Here is a 20,947-nt window from a genome sequence, read left to right as displayed (position 1 = left end):
AAGCAAGATGGAGGAGTTGGACAAGATAGAGGAAGTTCTTTTCCTCTTTTAGGATCTTAGAAGAAATAAGCCACTGGAAATATAAACACCACTCTCCAAACTTCTGAAGTTAACTCCTTGGGAGAGAGGGCTCAGTGAAAGGCAAGTTTTGCTCTGATGGGCAGGAGCTGGTGGGAGCATTCCTAGAGATATGAGTCTCCGCAACACCTCCCAGCTAAAACTAAAAAGGCTGATTCCACCAAGTGTTGGTGAGGATATGGAGAATACATTCTTGTTGGGAGAGTAAAATGGAGCAACCACTTTAGGAAAAGGCTTGGCAGTTTCATATACAATTAAACATGCACTGAAAATCCAGCAGTTCCATTCTTAGGCATTTCCCTATAAGTTAAAATAAAAAAAAGACCTGCACAAGAATGTTCATAGCAGCTTTATTCATAATGGCAAAAACTGCCAAGAGCCCTCATGTCCTTGTGAATAAACAAATTAAGATATATTTATATAGTATAATGCTATACAGCAATAAAAAGGGAATGAAATTAATGGAGGCATTCAATAACATGGAGGAATCTCAGAAACATAGTACCTACTGCATAATTCCGTTTATGTGAAATTGTAAAATAAGCAAAACTCATCTATAGTGGAAAAAAAAGCAGAAGAGTGGTTAACTCAGCATTGGCATCGATGTCAGGATGGACTGGGCAGGGACATGAGGGAATATTCTGGGGTGATGGCATGTTCTATATTTTGATAGGGGTGTGGGTTAAATGGATGTTTGCACTTCTTAAAACTTACTGAATGTTACTAGGCTTTGTGCATTTCACTGTATGTAAATTTTACCTTAAAATAGAAGAGATTCATAAAATATTGAACTCTAGCTAATGAAGTGCATGCTGAAATGTTTAGGGGTGAAGAGCAATGATCGCTACAGCTAAGATGGATTGATGGCTAGATAGGTGCATGGATATGTGAGAAAGCAAACTGTCTTAGCTCAGGCTGCTGTAACAAAAAATACCATAGAATGGATGGCTTAAACAACAGAAATTTATTTCTCATGGTTCTGGAGGCTGTGAAGTCCAAGATCAAGGCGTCCACTGATTCAGTTCCTGGTGAGAACCTTCTTCTTGGTTTGCAGACAGACACCTTCTTGCTGTGTCCTCACATGGTGGAGAGAGAAATCATCTCTCTCATGTCTCTTCTTGTAAGGGCACTAATCCCATTCATGAGGGCTCCACCCTCATGACCTAATTACCTCCCAAATGTCCCATGTGCAAATACCATCACATTGGAGATGAGGGCTTCAACATATGAATTTGGGGAAGATACATACATTCAGTTCATAGGACAAGTGGAGCAATATACAACAATTGCAGAATCCAAGTGATGGGTATATGGTTGTCCACTGTACAATTATTTCAAGTTTTCAGTGTATTTGAAAATTTTAGTTGTAAAACATTGGGCAGAAAAAGCTGGTCTGGTCTGGAATAGTTCAGCTGGGTCAGTTGAATAAAAATAAAACATGAGTCTTAGCCGTAGATAGGGGCTTAAGTGCCTGGCATTACTTTGTTTTTTGTTATGTTGAAATCTCAAGGTCCAACCCTATTTCCCTGACTCACTCTTGGACAGGATAGACAGGGTACCAAACCTGAGGGCATCTTCTGTAGCATCCTCATAAACCACATCCATCCCAAGAGAAAGTATGTGACTGAGCATTTCTTCATTTCTGACTTTAACCTTTTCTTTATTCATCAGATAGATAGATAGACAGATAGATTGATTTTTATATCTGTATGTACATCTGTCCATCTGTCTGTCTGTCTATCTATCTATCTATCTATCTACCTACCTACCTATCTTTTTGGTGAAAATGCCCATGTTATTAATTGCTGGGTTTTTCAAATCATAGGTAGCCTAGAGAAGATGAAATAGGCTATTTTAAAATTACTGAAACCAGCCCATAGAGCGTATTCAGAAACAGTATATAAATGAAGTAAAAACATGAGCTAGTCTTAGCCTAAGTCACATAACAAGCATTCCAGGCACTTCCAGGGCAATATCTCATTTAGTACATGTGGCCAGTGTTCAAAAATGTTGTTGTCATTATTGCTGCTAAGATGGTACAGGCTCGTCTTCAAATCTGATGGCAAGGGATAGTCTCCACATCTGTACATGGCAGATGGCCCAGGTGAAAAAGCAGCTTATAGTGTCTGGTAGACATCTGAAATCCTGATATCCATTTACAAACGCTTTTGAAAAAGTTATCATTGAGAATTAGACACATTTGATTATCTTTCGAATTTGACTTCATGGGAAAAGCAATTCACTAACAATTTAGCAGCTCTGTTCTGTTCTTTTCCTGGGCCTGCCACCCAATTACTGCGTGGCCTTGATATTTGATGGAACTTCTCTGAATTTTATTTCCTTCCCTATTAAATGAGGTTAACAAGCTAATGTTACCGACATAAGCGCTATGTTACAAAAAATGTTAGCTCTTTTGTTGGCAAGTTCTCTTTCTCCATCTTCATCTTTGCTGCGTCTCCTTCTACAGAGACTGTGCACTGTGTGTCTATGCGCATATATACACACAGATAATGGTCCCTGTCAAAACCTATCATTAAGTTGTCCCCTCCAGTTAAAAACAACAAGCTCCCCAGCCTCTCAGCATGTGCCTGATTAGCCACATGTGATGATTACATCCCAAATGATAATACTTACAGCAGCAGCATATTAACCTTGTTAGGCACGCACAGTATCAGAGACTAGAGGGAAGAAAAACAAAAAAGCAAATCAAGCTGTCTCACGTTTAGTGTGAGAAGAAGTGAGATGCGGACTACACTCTACAAGTAGAGTGTAGGGAAAAAAGGACTAAAAGAAAATGGACAGATATGGGGCATGCCACCTTCTTTTAAAATCTAGGTCCAGTTTTCAGTTAAATATAGCATTTATTAGTAGCCACTATGTGCTCAGAATTATGGCCAATTCTTATGAAGATTTATATGTATGTGGCACTAACTTATTGAGTGCATATGTGATATTCCTTTACTTACATCAATTCATTTAATTCTCACAACAATACCAAAGTTAGACAGAAAATCTGAAAAACAACAGGGGAGAAAATAGTTACCTTGGTATATGAATTATATCCCAATAATGCTGTTTTTAAAACACCAGTTACCTGCAGAAGAATGACAGTAAGACTGAGGACAGACTTCTCAACAGCAACGATAGAAGCCAGAGGACAAGGGGAGAATTTCATCAAGGTCCTGAGAGAAAAGCACTCTCAACTTAGTGTTCTATTCACGTGAAGGAAAATAAAGATGTTTTGCACAAAGCTTGAAAGGGTTTATCACTGAAAGAACTACTAACATGTATTTCAGGAAGAAAGAAATTGAACATAGAAGGAAGTAGTGAAATGCAAGAAGGAATAATGAAAAATTTGGTAAACGTGTAGGTAAATATAAGCATGTATAGACAACATATAACAAAACAGCAACAGTAGGAAAAAATGACTAGTATTAGGACTACAACAAAGTGGAAATAAAATTCTAGGCAGAAATAACATGAAGGATGGGAAGGGGAGATGGAAGTCAAAGAATTCTAAGGTCTTTATGTTGCTTAAGAGGAGGGTAGAAATAATGATCGATTTTAGACATTAAATCAAGTGTACATGTTAAAATTTTAATCCAACTTTCAAACCAATAGAGGGAATAAATAAGAAAAAAGAAAATTCAATTAATCCAATAGAAAGCAGAAAAAAGATATTTAAAAGCATAGAAAATGAAGAATAAATAGAAAGCAAAAACCAAAAAAAGAAATCAAAATATATCAGTGATCATAATAAATGTAAACGGACTAAAACTCCTATGTGAAAGATAGATATAAGATTAGGTTAATATTTCTCTCTTCCTCTCAGTCTCTCCCTGTGCCCCTTCCCCACATCCTCTCGCACACACTGCAGTTTATATTGGGCTCACTTAGCCTCATAATATATACGAAAAAAAATACTAATTACCAACAAATTGGGCTTAGCTCAGGAATGCGAGAATGATTTAACATTAGGAAAAATCTGCTGGTGTAATTCACCGTATTAACTGAATTATCAGAAAACATTATGATATCTCAATAGATGCAAAAGAATGTTTGATAAAATGTGCTTTCCATTATTTATAAAAATAACTCTTAGCAGATGAGTAATAGAATGTGTATTAGTGTAGACTAGCCTACGATGCAATAGCAAATAAACCCTGTGGTCTCAGTGGCTTAACACAGCAGAGGTTCGTTTGTCTCTAGCATCGAAGTCCAGAGTGAGTCAGGGGACTGTCCTCTAAGCTGTGACTAAGGCACACAGGCTCTTTCCATTTCATGAGGGGATAATCATATTCAAAATATGACCTCCACTATTGTCATGAAAGGAGAAGAGACCACGTGGGAGATTTCTTGCTTGAGTGGGAGTAGTTGAATATAGCCACGGTTGAAGGTAATACTTATCACTTCTCATACTCCGTTATTCAGAACTCAGTCATATGGCCCAGTCAACTCAAATCTGGTGGGAAGCCTACATCCTTAATTTGATATTTGAGCTGAATCACTGTCACATTATTCACCTGAGAAGGTTCACTGGGCCTTTGTTGCTCAAAGCCTTTTATAATCTCTCTCTCATGTTTGGAGGTCTGGAAGCAATCAGCTTTTCTAGCTACAAAAAGCTCTGAATTTCCGTATACTCTTTTTCCTTTCCCTTTTCCTTTCGCACTGGTCAGTTCTTCCCCAAGCTTACATTTCACCCCGCCCCCAACCCCCTAAATGAAGCCAGTAGTACTGAATACACACTTCTAACATTCTGTTTTTCAAACTGTTTTCCTAGAGCAACAAACTCCTTAGGCATATGCTCTTCCTTCCAAGTCATAGCAGATGGCAATTTTACTGTCGCATAATATGGATTATAGATCTGTACTGTTCTAGCCTCTAATATTAGTTTCTTCATCACCTAGAACCCAACTTCCAGGCCAGTGCCCATTCTTCTTCTTATTTTTTTTTTATCATGGTAACATTCCAGCTCAGATTACCAATTACTTTATCAGTCAGATTTTGTCAAGAAAATAGAAAATACTCTAGAAAATTTTGAGTTAGAAGTTGTTTTCATAGGGTTTAAATATGGGAAGGCTGGGAAGTAAAGGCTCTTTTCAGGAAATCCAGTAGCAGGCATCACAGGGAAGGTGCCAATATGGTCTGAGCTGTGTGCACATGAAAGGAGTGATTCTCATGTTTGAACACCAGGGGCAAAACTCCCCTCTCCTTCTATGTTACAGTCTCATAAAGTAGCTTTCATTAGTGGACTCTAACTGGGATCTTACTGGCAAGAGATTTAGAGGAATGTAGTTTTAAGGCTTTCTGCCCCGTTGATGTAAGAAAGAGCTTAGAAAGGTGGAAATGGTATTGAATATCAATAACTAATATGTGGTACAGAAGGGAAGATGCTTAACCTTGATAGTAGACATTTTAAGAAAAATCTACCCTAACTATCATTCTTAATTGTGAAATCCCTCAAAGTCAGTAGCAAAAATAAGCATTCCCACTAGCATCACTCTTATTCAACATGAGACTGGAGGCTCAAGGCAATTCAGTAGAATAAGAAATGGAAATAAAAATTTAAAGCTTGAAAGGAAGAAACAAAACTGCCATTATTTGTAGAAAATATGATTGTCTACATTAAAAATACAAGAAAATCCTACAAATTTAATAAGATAATTCTTATTATATAAAATCATTGTTTTCTAATACATCAGGAACAATTAGAAAGTAGAGTTTTAAAACACTACCATTTACAACAGCAACAAAATATCTAAGATACTAAAGGATAATAATAAAAGATAAAATTATAGAAAAAAATTACCAAACTTTTTGAAAGACGTAAAAGAAAACTAAATAGATAGATATACCACGTTCATTGGTGAGAATATTCCATATCGTGAAAATAACTTTTCCCAAATTAATCTATATATTCAGTACAATCCCAATAAAAATTTCAACACTGTTTTTTGGTGTGTTTCACTTTATTTTTTTTTTTAGAACTTGATAAGATGATTCTAAAATTCATATGCAAGAGCCAGTTAAACCAAGCAAGAGCTTAGAATACAAAAACAGTTTTTAAAAAGGTGATGGGGAATTCTCCCTAGCAGATATCAAGACATATTATAAAATGATGGTGATAAATATTATCAGGCTTAGGAAAAGATACCCAAGCCTGGAAACTTGATATCTGATGGATGTTGTATTATGAATCAGCTGGGAGATAATGGATTATTTAATAAATAATGCTTCCCATATGGAAAAAATAATTAGACCCCTACCTCACACCACACACAAAGATCAATTTCAGGTGCAATAAAGATCAAATGTGGTAAGTCAGACAGAGAAAGACAAATAGTGTATGATCTCACTTATATGTTGAATCTAAAATAAATCAAGCTCATAGATACAGAGAACAGGTTGGTCGTTGCCAGAGACAGGGGGTTGGGGGGTGGGCAAAATAGGTGAAGGTGGTCAGAAGGTACAAACTTCCAGTTGTAATATAAATAAGACCTGGGAATGTAATGTACAGCATAGTGACCATAGTTTACAATACTGTATTGTACGTGTGGAAGTTGCTAACAGTAGATTTTAAAAGTTCTCATCACAGGAAAAAATAATTTGTACCTGTGTGTTGATGGATGTTAACTAAAATTATTGTGGTAATCATTTTGTAATATATATATATATTAAATCATTATATTGTATGCTTAAAATTAATAAATGTATGTCAATTATATATCAATTAAAAAAAGATCAAATTTGAAAAACAAATTCTTAAAACTTATAGAAGAACGTATGGGAAACTATTGAGTTTGGGTAGGATTTCTTAAATAATTTTTTTGTAAAAAGCATCAACTGGAAAGGAAAACAGTGACAAATCTGACTCCACAAAAATTTAAAACATTTATACTACAAAAGTCGCTATAAATAAAGCAAAAGGATAAGCACATGCAGGGGGAAGATATTAGCAATAAATACAACAAAGATTCTGTATCTAGAATTTATAAAAAACCAGTGATCCACTCCTAGGGATGCACTAGAGAAATTCTCAAATATTGGTACAATGGAAAATATTGAAAAATGTTCACTGAAATCTTTTCAATTCTTGGTTATTATAAACAATGAAATATCCACTAATTAAGAGACTGGATAAGTGAATTGTGGTTTACTAATACACTGGAACACTATACAGCAGTTAAAATAAATGTATCATGGGTGTATATATCAATACAGATAATACAAAAATTTTAATGCTGAATGAAAAAAAAAGTAAGTTTTGGGAAGACATATGCTAAAATGTTAAATTTTTCTTTTTTTTGTGAGGAAGATTAGCCCTGAGCCAACATCTGTTGCCGATCCTCCTCTTTTTGCTGAGGAAGATTGGCCCTGGACTAACATCCATATCCATCATCCTCTACTTTATATGGGACGCTGCCACAGCATGGCTTGACAAGTGGTGCGTCTGTGCGTGCCCAGGATCTGAACCTGCGATCCCTGGGCTGCCGCAGCAGAGCATGTGACCTTAACTGCTACACCACCGGGCCGGTCCCTAAATATTTTTTTTTAATGTGCAAAATACTGAAATATATTTTGGATGTCTTTAGTTACATCTACTTGTATAGTAAAAGTCTAAAAACATACATGAAAACAACGAACTCCAAATCCAGGATAGTAGTTACCTTTAATGAGAGAAGTTGAACAGGATCAAAGAAGAGTACTCAAAGATCTTCAATTATAATGTTTTATTTCTTAAAAATCAAACCAAAAGCAAAAAGATCAGTAATAAATATGACAAATACTAAATATCACAAGTCTGTGGTGGCTATTTGGGTATGTGTAATATTATTCTCTACTCCCTTAGGTATGTTTAAAATGTTTGGCATTATTAATAAATTAAAAGGAAAGGGTGGGTTGAATGACCACATTCCCTTCTCTTGCCCAGAGAATCGTGGTCCCCCATGCTATCCTGAGCCTGAGTCTGTAGCACAGTTCGTAGAACATCACACTGCAGATGGGCAGGTATTTTGTATGGGCTATATGTATCTTCTTGTTTCTTTGGAAAAATGACTTCTGATTTCCCAATGACATTCTTTGTGCCATGATAAATTGAGGATTGTGTACTGTTATCTCTTTTGATACATGTGGCATCTTCCTTTATGGAGAAAGAGACAAGTGACTGCTAAAGCAGTTGACAGGGCTGAGTCAGAAGAGCAGCATCCAGAACTATCAAGGGATTATGACCCATTCAGCCTGTTGATGAAGGTTTTAAGTTACTAGAGATACTGAGGGGCTTTCTGAATCATCATCAGAGGATAAACTGTTGCTTGATGTTGTTTTGTAGCAAGTATTATCAACTCCAAAGAATTAGAACCGATCTCAGTAAAATTGTATATTTACTTAGCTGGACCCTTTCTTTATCCATTCTGACTGGTGCTCATCAGAATAAGTCACTGAACCCCCAAAGACCCCAGCCATGCTCCTCACTATTCTGCATGAGTAGAATTTCCTGAGCCTCTGCTCGGAGTGAGAAAAAGCAAGCACATTATTATTGCTGACAAATGTTCCCTTTTGAGCTGGGACCATCAGCAACATTTCCTTCTTTTGGTCAGGTGTCCTCAGACTGGATTGTTTATAAAATTATTGTTTTCCCTTTTGTCACTTACAATTCAGCTTCAGTGATGGAGGTTTGGTAGTAAGTGGCTTTTCTTGTAATTAGAAAACGACCTTCTGACAGGATAAAGCTTGGAATTGCTCTCTTTGTGAAATGAGCAGGTCTGTGTTTGCAGGATTAACTCAATTCCCACTGCCGTTGCTGGCAGCGGAATTGCCAGAGCAGTTTGGGGACTGGATTGAACTTTTCCTACAGAAATCATGCAGCTGCACAGCTGCGGTCACACAAATTCCCTCCCCCGTTGTCGGTTTTCTGACAGCTTTTTCCATAGCGCAGTTTGGAGAGTGGAGAGCCTGTTTCTGAGACAGAGAAGTGTTTTCACACCTGAAGTGTAATTTCACACCTTGTGTTTCTCAGCAGATAAGTGCATAAAATAACACATCAAACCGGAATAGAAAAAGATCAACATAGAAAGAAAACCGCAGGTTGTAATTTGTTTCCTATCTTACAATACTCTTGTAGGGAACAGTAAATTACAGGGATCTGGGTTTACACTTTTAAAAGTTTGACTTGTTGTTAGGTGGGAAAGTGAGCAGTAAACACTAATCCGCTTTCAGCCTGTGTGGAACAGAATGTACAGACTGACAGAATTCGGGAAACACCCTAACAGTTAGATTGTTTTTTAGAAAAATAGAACACGTGAGTTAGTGATAAAAATTGTAGTTAAAAGTCTAGAAATCGATAAATAATTTTATTTATTTATTTTTTTTGTGAGGAAGATCAGCCCTGAGCTAACATTCAATGCCAATCCTCCTCTTTTTTTTGGTGAGGAAGATTGGCCCTAGGCTAGCATCTGTGCCCATCTTCCTCTACTTTATATGGAACGTCGCCACAGCGTGGCTTGATAAGCAGTGCATCGGTGCGTACCTGGGATCCAAACCCTTGAACCCCACTGCCACAGTGGAGTGCTCGCACTTAACCGCTGTGCCACTGGGAGCCCCATAAATAATTTCAATAAAATATAATTGTGTGAGGAGATGATATTCTTTGTAATGATACATTCAGAAATTTTAGCAGTAGTAGACATTGTCAGTAAAATTTGGATATTGTCTTTCCTTTCTATAAATGACTAAACATATGATGCTAATCATTTTATAGCACTCTGGTGCTGGAGTTATAAAACAAGGGATTTTGCTTCATTTTTTGAGTTTGAAAACTAAAGACCAAAAGAAAAAAAAAGTTAAGCCTCCTGGATAGTCATAAATATTCATTAAAAAATATTTAACATTTATTGAATGTTTGCCACCTGTTAAACATCCGGTCAGGCATCGGGGGTGCAGAGGTAACAAGACAATCCCTCCTTCTACCAGTGGGGAACTGACGGTCTTGCAGTTGGGTAAACAGGCAGTGACACTGCTGGGTGGTGAGTGCTGAGATCTAGGCTAAAACTAGATTTTGATGAAGGCTGCAGGAGGCTTGTCTGAACCAGGGCTGCGGGGAGGAGGAAGTGATCAGCAGATTCCTGGATACAGTGATGTTTCAAAACCAGCTAATGAACCGAGGGCAAGTGAAGGTGGATATCACTTGGGATGTCAGCGCATGCACAGCTTGTGCAGAGTGAAAAGGAAAGAGAGCAGGACAGGCTAGATATCCTGCAGGTGGTTCAGTGTAGTGGGAATGCAGTGTGTAAGGGCGACAGGGGTGCACAGTGAGACCGGAAGACAAAGAGAGCCAGGGGATGTAGTCTATACCAGGAAATTTAGTGTTATCCCGAGATTAGTGGGAAGTCTGGAAGGTTTAGTTTTTTTTATTAGTGAGAGTGACATGACCAGATATGCAATTTACAAAGATCCCTCTGTCTGTGGGACAGGGCAATCGTGTGACTGGAGTTTGGTGAGGAAACATGCAGAAATGCACATGAGAGATGCTGGTGACCTGAGCTTACGGTGTACACTGAGAGTTCAGTGGCATTGGGGATGGAAAGAAGTGGGTGGATTTGGGGTTGGTTGGCTGGACTAGGAGTGAGGAAGCCAGTCTTGTCAAAAATGTAGTCCTGATGCCTCATCTGGATCATTGAGTGGATGAAACTACCATTCCCAGAGATGGGGAACACTGGAGCAGCAAGTTTTTAAGAGTTGGGGACGTATTGGTGTGAGATGTGTGTGGATGTCCACTAAAAGAAGTGTGGTATTCAGTTGGGTCTTGAGCTTGGGAGGGAAGACTAGGCCAGAGATACAAATTTGATTCAGTTGACATTGGATGGATGAGATGGTCCAAAAAATATGTAGAGAGTGAGAAGAGACTAACCTAGGCATAAAACAGTATTTTGACTATGAAAAGAAAAAAAAACATGTAGAACAAAATGTATATACTTATCTTGTTACATAAATAAAATGTGGATGAAGAACTGTGCATGGCACATATGCCCACGCATGTATACACCCCTGCATACAGAGAACGTCTAATAAACATCAGCAAGGTGCCCGATAGTGGGCTGGAGGAAACTTTAAGCGTTCAAAGTAATAATCCCTTTCCTTAATAATTCATGTAAGATATATTAGTTCTGCAAGAAGTACCATGCATAAGGATGCTGCTCAGTATGTTAAAAAGGAAAAGTTTGCAGCCCATGTAAATATTACAACTAAACCAACAGAACAGAAAGCACTGATGTTTTCTTATTTCCATTATTTTTTTTCTTAGATACATATGGAAAGCTCTTTCTCCTCAATTCTGTGGGTCAAGAGATGTCACGCTGCAAGACATCCATTCGACGTGGTCAGCCCAGTCCTGTCTATAAGGAGACCTTTGTTTTCCAGGTGGCCCTCTTTCAGCTCTCTGATGTCACGTTGATGATTTCCATTTATAATAGGCGTACTATGAAGCGTAAAGAGATGATTGGTTGGATTGCTCTGGGCCAGAACAGTAGTGGAGAGGAGGAACAAGACCACTGGGAGGAGATGAAGGAGGCCAAAGGTCAGCAGGTCTGCAGGTGGCACACCTTGCTCGAGTCCTAGGTTTGCCAACGGGCATTTGTGTGCTACATCCACCCTGGTGACCCGTGTTACGACCACTGGTACCAACTGAGCGCATGCTGGCAGGCTTTGTAAAGACAGGCTTTCAATAGCGATTGGATTCTACTAACCCCTAGGATATTCTGGGAGTGGGGGGATCTTTGGGTTTCTCAAAGGTTTGATTTGGATTTAAGTATTGTAATTTTTAAAAATCCTAAATAATCAGTCAACTATATGGAAAATGTTAACGTAGTTGCAAGCAGTGATGATGTGTTAATTTGTGTTAATAGCTTATTGAGTTTTGGTTCAGGCTATGGAATGAAGCTTCTGCTGTCTCTGTTTGCTTGAAGAGTAACCTGAGATTGCAAGAGAGCTGTTAAATGTTACTATTTGCAACCACTTATGAGTATGAATCAGAATTTTCTTAATATGGTGCGAAAAACTCCAAAACACAGAAATGAGTCAGATGCCGAGGCTCATAGAAGAATGTAACTGTCATCCATAATCCCCTATTTCACATTTTTCCCTTTATCAAAAAAAAAAAAAAAAACACCCTCATTTATTTACCTAACAAATAAATGTTATAAACTTGCACTTAGAAAACAAATTTGTATTAATTAAATACCTCTTTTTATCTCATTTATATATTGTGGTTTACTATGAGATTTGGTTAGATGAATCATTTTGAAGCTGAAAAAAGAGTTCAAAAACTACTTGTCTCCTTTTGACTGTGTAGGATTTTCCAGCTTACAACTTTCAAGGTTTTTATGCTGTTTTTCTCACCTAATAAATTCCTACAGAATGAGAAAAGCAAAACCCTATTTAAATCATGGTATTACTGATTTTTCTGACTTTAGCATTCTCCTTATAGATTATAGTTTTTCTATATTCAATAATATATACTCATCCATATATTTGAATGTACGCCTGCATGTAACCCATACTCTTTTTTATGCACTATTTTCCATCATTGGCATAGTAAATTGTACACAATGGGTCTTTAATAAATGTTGATTTGATTGACTCTTAGAAATGAACATGCTATAATACCTGTGAATGAAGAAATATCCTCAGCTGGTATGGAATGACACTAAATTTTTCGTTGAGCGTTTGAAGTGCCTATAATTGTCCTTTTTCATGGCGTTTGCAGCAAATATATTAGTCACTACTTGCATTCTGGGCCTGTGCCATGTAGAACACTGGTCTTGTGTGGTTACGAGCATGAACTTTTACTTCCGACTGACTTTTACCTATTTGTGCAGGGCATGTTTATTTTTCTTTTTTCTTAGATCTGAGCCCTTTATTGCAATTACTTTAAATAGGCAGTAATAAAAAAAGGGAAGGGAATGTGTGTACATGTAACTCCGAGCCCAGCGTGCAGCTTTTCTGAGCAATTGCTCAGTCGCTTATTTTCAGCTTGTATGTTTCATTGTTGACTTTTTGCTGTCTGTGGGACGAGTGATAGCTAGTGATGGATGTATACAGTTAAAAACACAGAACTCCTCCTCAGCTCTGCATTTGGACAGATTGTAAACGTAGGCTGTAGCACTTGAAGAACATATTTATTCCTTACTGTGTATAATGGTTATCCTGAGAAGACCAGACTAGGGCACAGAATAACCCTACAACGATTTCAAGTTCCAACTTTTGAAAGAAGTGATCTCACATGAAAGAATCAGAATTAGCAAAATAAATTAATATCTTAATTTCTTTTTGGGTCTTGGGAGTTTCCTATATAATGCTGCTCAGTTCTTGGGAATGAGTAATAAAACCATGCTCCTTTGGGTTTTTACCCTGCCTTTCCTTGGAAGACCTCAAAGTGCTTTTCCAACATTATGTCCATTAAACGCTGAGTGGTCTCTGCAGTGTGGCTGTGTCATCGAGGAGAACTGAGTGCAATTGATTAAGTAGCGGCACAAAGAATTGGCTTTTCACATCCCTTACTCTCTTTATGTGCTTGTGTTTAAAGGGAAGTAGAGCAGCCTTGTTATGCTTTCCTTTATGCAGGAACATAAAAGCAGCATTCACTTTAAAATTTACATTTGCAAAAAACCTGCATATATTGTAGAGACAGCCCTGGATTTTTCCCCTCATATTTTCCCCCTCCGCATTTTGTTGCATCCTTTGTCTCATGTTGCCTAGTGGTCACCTATCCTTCATTTTCTGCTGCCTTACCCCACCCAGTTTTGAGGTTTTCTGCTGGTGAGGTGGAGATATCCCTGTGTGTTTGATCTGCCTTCCAGTAGTCTGCTTATGGTGCAGTTACAGGAATGTGCAGCATTTTAAGGGAAGAGATGCCTGAAACGCGTTTTTTATTTTTATAATTATACTGTGTTGGTATTACTCACCATGTTGGATGCATGCACATCTTGAACATACAGCAACATTCACCCCACAGCTGAGTGTATAAACATAAAATGCTAATGACAAGATACATTAAAATGTGAGGCTGAATTTTTTTTACATTGATTTGAAATTCTGGTTTAGTAAGAACTTTTGATTTTGTGCACTTAAACTCCCTCATTTTCTTGGCAAAGTCTAGACACAATGCATTTAACGTGCTTTTCACTCGAGCTTCTACATCTACGTTTGCTTTTCAAAAGAGTTATGAAAGATAATTAGTTGGTTCTGCAATGAAAAGCTGCTTTTGCCCATTTTATCCAGCTAATAATTAATATCTCATAGGGACATTTGAAATTGCAGAAGCACCAGTTTTGCTGCCTGAGTAGTTCTTTCCATGATTTTTCCTGAAGAGAATGCTTTTTAAATAATATCGTGGAGGGTAAAGGATGCACTAGGCTTCTGGAACTGGGCTTTATAGCGTGCCTTCTTTCTGGGCGTGAGTTGACGCTGAATTGAGAAGTGCTGGTTTCCCCAGTCTCGGTGGTGGCTCTTGAGCTCCCTCTGACCATTGTTGACTTTTTAAATGGGCCATTCACCAGGCAGCCGAGCACCTGCTCCACTTCTGTCTCCTTCACTGGCTCCCAGTGTGATGCGCAGTTGTTTTCGACCCTGTTTTTGCTGATGGTGCATAACTGTGAAGGGAAGTCTTGCCATCCTGAACAGAAGAAGAAGTCGTAATGCCTTTGGATGTATTACACTCGGCATTCCACCTGCCCGAAGTTTGAGAAAGAATTCTCAGCATGATTGCAAGGGGAAGAGAGAGTATGGCACTGCATTTAGGCACTGTTGACCCTGCTCCTCCTTCAATGACGGTAACTGATTGACCTCAAACGTTGATATTCTCCAGAGTGCTAGGTGCTACACCAAGCCTGAAACACAGCCTCTGCCTTTGCAACATGGAGCTCTCACAATATTTTACAAATTGTTGACACTTCTCAGTTAGTCACTCTGCTGTACGTCCTGGCTGCACTAAATGGTTTTATCTGACAACCAAAACTCTCTTCTTCTCAAGTAAAGCATTATTTAAGTGGAAACTACCATCAGTTTAAATGAAAATGCTTCTCTGCTAGCTGTTGAATTGATTAAATTGATGGTTCAGTGTGGGTTTCCCAAAAGCCTGGTTATCCTTTTGCAGCAGAGGACTTAGTACATTAAGATCAGAAAAGTGAGTAGGAAAGGATGATTTGTAGATGACATAAAACTAAATGGAGGCATATTCTTTAATGATAAAGAAACAAGATTAGAAAACATGCATGGAATCTCCTCTTACCTTTGAGGAAACAGTACCTAAAGAACATTCCATTCTGTTTGATCCACAACAAAAGCAAATGATAGATAATCCTGAAATGGCAAAAGTATTTTTATTGTTTTTAAAAAAATCATTCATTTGTTCCAAAGAGAAAAGCTAGGCAAACTATAAAACACACATACAAATCATATAGCACGTGTATGGAAGTAATAAAGAATAAATAAATATGCTGGATAGTTTCAGCATCCACTGGCATATATTGAAGAAGAGTAAACTAATAAACCAAAAGACATTTCAGGTTAACTAGCTATTTTTTACAACTTGTGGATTTCTGGGAAATACTTGAAGATGGGGGAAATGAAACTGGTCTAACACAACTCAGAGACGTTAGCATAGGCTGTGGGCTTAGCCTGGGTTGTTTGGATGGAACTCTGCTAACTGTGGGGCCTTAAGAAAATGGCTTAGCCAGCCTGTGTCCCTGTTTACTCAACTAGAAATGGATATAATACCTACCTCTAAGGTTTTTAAAAAGACATTAATGAAATAACCTCATAGAGCTGGCATATAGTCAGCATTCAGTATTTCCCCCTCACAATCATGCTTAAAAAAGAAAAAGGCATTTAAGATTTATTTCTCTTTCTAGTGAAAGTAATAGTAACATTAGAGAAAAGCTAAAGACCATTTTCAGGTACTTTAAAAAGGATATGCTCATGGAGCTAGTCTGAATTTGTAAAGAAAGGAAGTCTTATTGGGGCAACCTAAACAGAAGTAAGCCTGGTGTATGGAGGAAATTGAGCCTTAATAAATCACCAATGAGGTATAATAACCAAATCTTTGTCTTTTACCCTCTTAGCTTGAGTGGGGGACAGGTACAAAACCTTGGGGCTTGTGTGCACATCTTGGTAAGTCACTGACAAGGCCCCTCCTCGCCCCAGCTCTTCTCTGCTCCTCATCCATGGACAGAGCACTTCGTACCTATCCAGAGTTGGTAAAGGCGGCATCTTGAGTACATTTTTCAACTTTGATCTGAAAAAGTAAAATAAATGGTGTGGCACTGTACTGACACTTCTTAAAATGGACAGCACTTTTTTTTGGCCTATGTTATATATTCATATTATATACTTATAGGCAAAAATTTTTAAATGATCTAATAATGCAGCTATCAAAACTTATCTAACTATTTGACTGGAAAGTTCTATTCAGGACCAACTATTTCTCATTGTTGCCCTTAAGAGATCATAATGAAAGGAATTCTATCAGAGTTGATACTAACTCCCTTTTAAAATGGCTTTTAAGAGTGACTTGATGTAATACAAAGCAAGTTTGGTTGTTCTCAAGTGTTCAAACCTTGAGTGAAGAGGAGACTTTCCTGAGAATTTAGAAAAAACTTTGTGGACGTTTGTTCTGGAGAAGTGGTCAGCAACAAAGCCCCTGAAGTTTAGTGTCACCAGGTGCCATGAACCGGTCAGGTACCATTTGTGGTTTTCAACTAAGTGTGAATCTGGGATGGGGGAGTGTGAGGCTACATTCCCAGTCTTGCCAAATTGCCAAAGCGCTGACTCGAGGTCTAGGCTTCCCAATTCAGAAGAAACGTGAAGAAATTGGAGAAGAATCACTTAGCTTAGGGGTTTTAGTTGGGAATAATTCTGCATGTAGGGAAGTTAAAGGGGTGCATGGGAACTGAGAAGGCTGTGCAGTGATGTCTGGTAACCGTCATCCAGAATGTAAAGAGTCTTCCCAAGAGGACAATGTCCTCCTCCTCTTCTTGACCGTGTGCACAGTTAGAGCTTCTACCTGAATCAAGTCTAGAGTTTAACTTACGTATAAGGAGAATTATATGAAGGTTGTTTTGTATTAATTCCAAATGTATTCATTGGATTTCCTTGTGTCTAACACTGTGCTATTAGAAATAGCACAGGACTGAATATCTTTTTGGCCTGCTGTGACTACACATTGAAGCAATTAATCCTCATCATAAAAACAACAATACTTACCAATATACAGTTAAATCAGTCTAATCACGGGCCGTAAAAAGTAAAGTTCCTTGCTATGGGTTATTGGAAGGAGGTAAAACGTGCTGACTGACTTTCTTGGAGAAAGTGTCTAGGAAGCCCAGGACCTGCTGTGGGCCTTGGTCACATTGGAAGGGGAATCACTGAGGGAGATCACAGAATCATCATCTTTGGAAGTCTTTTAAAATAGAAACATCTGCTTGAGGTGTTGGTTCTGTCTAAAGGAGAATGGGAGGGCACCCAGGATAGTCTTTATAAAGTTCCTTCTAAGTCTAATATTTTGTATGTAACCTCCAAACAGAATCAACAATAACAACATCTAGGCCTGTCCTCTTCCCTTTTGGACATTTTTTCCACACTGATTTTTCTCTACAACGTGGAGGGTTTTCTCTGGGGAGTTCCTGTTGGGGCTCTGATCAGGTGGCTTTGGGGATGCCTTCAGTCTCCGGGTGAGTTTCCTCTCCTATGGTGCTCTGACTGTTTCTGTTTCCCCTGGGTCACAAAGCAGTTATATTAATAGCCACCGTGGAACCTATGAAACAGCTTGAGCCTTTATGGAACAAACTCAGAGGCAGTCATGGAGGCCCGTGGGTGCTCTTAGAATAAAACTACCACTGAATGTTGCTACCTGCTCCCCAGTGCTCACTAATGCTGCCTTCAAGTGTCCCCATGGGAGTTCTTACTTCAAGCTTTTGAGTGACAAGGCTACCAATTCTACTCTGAAGATAGTGAGAAAGCTGCCTTCCCATTGGGACTGCCATATTTACGCATTATTTTTGTCTACTTCCTTTTCCCCTTAAAGTGTCTACTTGCTGTTTTGTTAAAATTGTTTAGTTTATACAAAATTTATCCATTCAAAAGACATTTATTAAGTATATTATGTCCCAGACTTGGGGCTAGGGGCTGGAGAAGAGCAGATGAGTAAAACAGTGTGAGTTCAACAATCACTTTTGTTTCTAAATATTCCATTTTTTTTTATTATCCTTTAATTTTTGGCTTAAGTATTTCTGTAATGGTATCTTCCCTCCCTCTCCCCCACTGAAAGGGAGAAGACTTAAGGAAAGTGGAAGTTATTATTCTGCCTCTAGTTAAGAAATAAATGTACTTGTCAATCTATGCTTCCCTTCAAAATAAATGGATATGTTTTGCATCTGAGCGAAGAAATGCAGCATTCCATTACAGTAATGAAATGAGTTATAGCAAGAAATAGAAGTTATATATTTAGTGTTTTTTTACTTTTATAACTAAATATTGAATGCCCTTTGCAGGACACTAAGTTAGACCCTGGAATGCTAGGTCTGTACCAACAAATGTGACACAGTTCTTGTAAACTCCGTGTTTTAATAGTTGAAAGACATTGCTGCCTTTTACTTTTTGAAAGAGTGAACTGGAGACAGTAGCTTCCAGGTAAAGAGGTGACAGTGTGGACAAGGATCCCTACTTACTTCTCTGTTTCTTTTGATTAAAACTTAGACATTAGAAACTACACACATTTGAGGCATCCCTATGAAATGGGTACAGGTCAACATTGGGAGTGTCCCTACCTTGGCAGATGGACCAATAATTGTTTTCTAGTCTCAAACAATTTCAAATCAGTCTAATCTGACTCTTAATTGCTTTCAATTTTATAACAGGAGACAAAGTGGGAGTTTTTCCAATGGATTCATTGTTTGTAATTCTTAACATCATAAAAACTTATCTCATATATCTACTAAACATGTCTCAATCCATGTAAGTAAGGTCAGAATCTTGGACAGCCTAAAACTTCTTACTGAGGACAATTTTTTAGTGTTGCCCAGTTGATGGCCCATAATAAAAAAGATCACATCTCTTATTTGATGAAAACCTTGATATTTAGGGAAACACATCAGAAGGCTTCGAATAAAAACTGGTGAGGAACATGTACTAAAAGAATGATATTTCCATGTAAGTTATTCTGTATAATATATTCACATTCTAGGGCCTTATGTCTCTCTTAAGAGATTATTTATCAAGTTCCTTATAGCTGGCACCTTGAGCAAAGCTTACTAATTTTGCCACACTTCCCTGTAGGCCGTGATAATCTTTATTAATTCACAACTACACCAAATTTTAATGCAGTCTTTTATTATGCCAACATACTAATGCAGCTACAAATCAAATTTTGTGAAATACAAAGTCTTTTCCAGAATTTTTAAATTTAATTTTATTGCAGATTTTATTATTTTAAGTTTGTGAAGAAGAAGTTAGTATTTGCATACTTTACTGTGACTGAAAAATTTCTGTAATAATATTTGTTGGAATGAGATTTGACCTATATTTTTAGTAAAAAGCATGATGGTCTTTGTGATCTATTTATATTTTTGTTTGTTTGTTTGTTTTTGTTGAGGAAGATTGGCCCTGAGCTAACATCTGTTGCCAATCTTCCTCTTTTTGCTTGAGGAAGATTGTCCCTGATCTGTGCCAATCTTCTTCTATTTTTTGTATGTGGGATGCTGCCACAGCATGGCTTGATGAGTGGCGTGTAGGTCAGTGCTCGGGATCTGAACCCATGAACCCCAGGGCCACTGAAGTGGAGTGCGCGAACTTAACCACTACACCACCGGGCCAGCCCTTATTTACTGTTTTTTTTTAATTGGTAAACTTTATTTTTTTTTGAGCAATTCTAGGTTCACAGAAAATTGACTTCAAAGTACAGAGACTTCCTATATATCCCTTACCCCACATTCACAAAACCTCCCCCACTATCAACATCCCACACCAGGTGGGTACCTTTGTTACTATCAGTGAACCTACATTGACACGTCATTATCACCCAAAGTCCATACTTTACATTAGAGTTCACCACTGGTGTTTCACTACCTAGAAATATTCTGCGCTCTGCTTCATCATCCCTTCCCCCCAACCCTTGGCAACCAGTGATCTTTTTGCTGTCTCCCTAGTATTGCCTTTTCCAGAATGTCATATGGTTGGAATCATACAGCATGTAGTCTTTTCAGATTGGCTTTTTTCATTTAGTAATATGCATTTAAATTTCCTCCATGTCTTTTCATGGCTTGATAGCTCATTTCTTTTTAGCACTGAATAATAATATTCCATTGTCTGGATGTACCAGTTCGTTTATTATCTACAGGCGTGCATTGCATAATGACGTTTCGGTCAATGACAGACCACGTACATGACGGTGGTCTCATAAGATTAGTACCATATAACCTAGGTGTATAGTAGGCTATAGTTTCTAGGTTTGTGTATGCTCTATGATGTTCACACAGTGACGAAACCACCTAATGATGCATTTCTCAGAATGTATCCCCATTGTTAGGTGACACATGACTGTATTTCTTTTCTAGTTCTAATTGCTATGGTACATTTTGTTAATGTGCATGTTCTCAAGAAAAATAGATGGGTTAATTCATATGATTCATAAAATAAAATGTAGCAACTTCCAATCTGTAATCAATTTCACAAATGTGATATTGGGCTTGTTTTACATTTGAGGAGAACATTCTTAAAAAATATCACATTGTTTCATAATTTATGTTAAGCTATCTAAGCCTTTTTTCCCCTCCATTGGAATCTAAACAGAGAAAGTTCTGAAGGCTATGATCCCCAAATT

General features: G+C 37.9%; 1 protein-coding gene across 1 annotated transcript in view; it reads left to right on the top strand.

Moving 5' to 3' along the window:
- The window catches only part of SYT16 (synaptotagmin 16), a 105,479-nt gene extending 93,239 nt beyond the window's left edge, over nt 1-12,240 (top strand). Inside the window, exon 6 of the mRNA XM_004426223.3 lies at nt 11,378-12,240. Within this exon, the coding sequence (XP_004426280.3) occupies nt 11,378-11,691 (314 nt within the window). The 3' untranslated portion in view covers nt 11,692-12,240. The remainder of the gene's footprint in view (nt 1-11,377) is intronic.
- Nucleotides 12,241-20,947: the final 8,707 nt, after the last annotated feature.

This window comes from Ceratotherium simum, chromosome 24 (genome assembly GCF_057802395.1).
Source record: "Ceratotherium simum simum isolate JZ-2026a chromosome 24, ASM5780239v1, whole genome shotgun sequence".
NCBI lineage: Eukaryota > Metazoa > Chordata > Mammalia > Perissodactyla > Rhinocerotidae > Ceratotherium > Ceratotherium simum.
The sequence above is the reverse complement of the archived record's forward strand: the minus strand, read 5'-3'. Positions and strand labels throughout refer to the sequence as shown.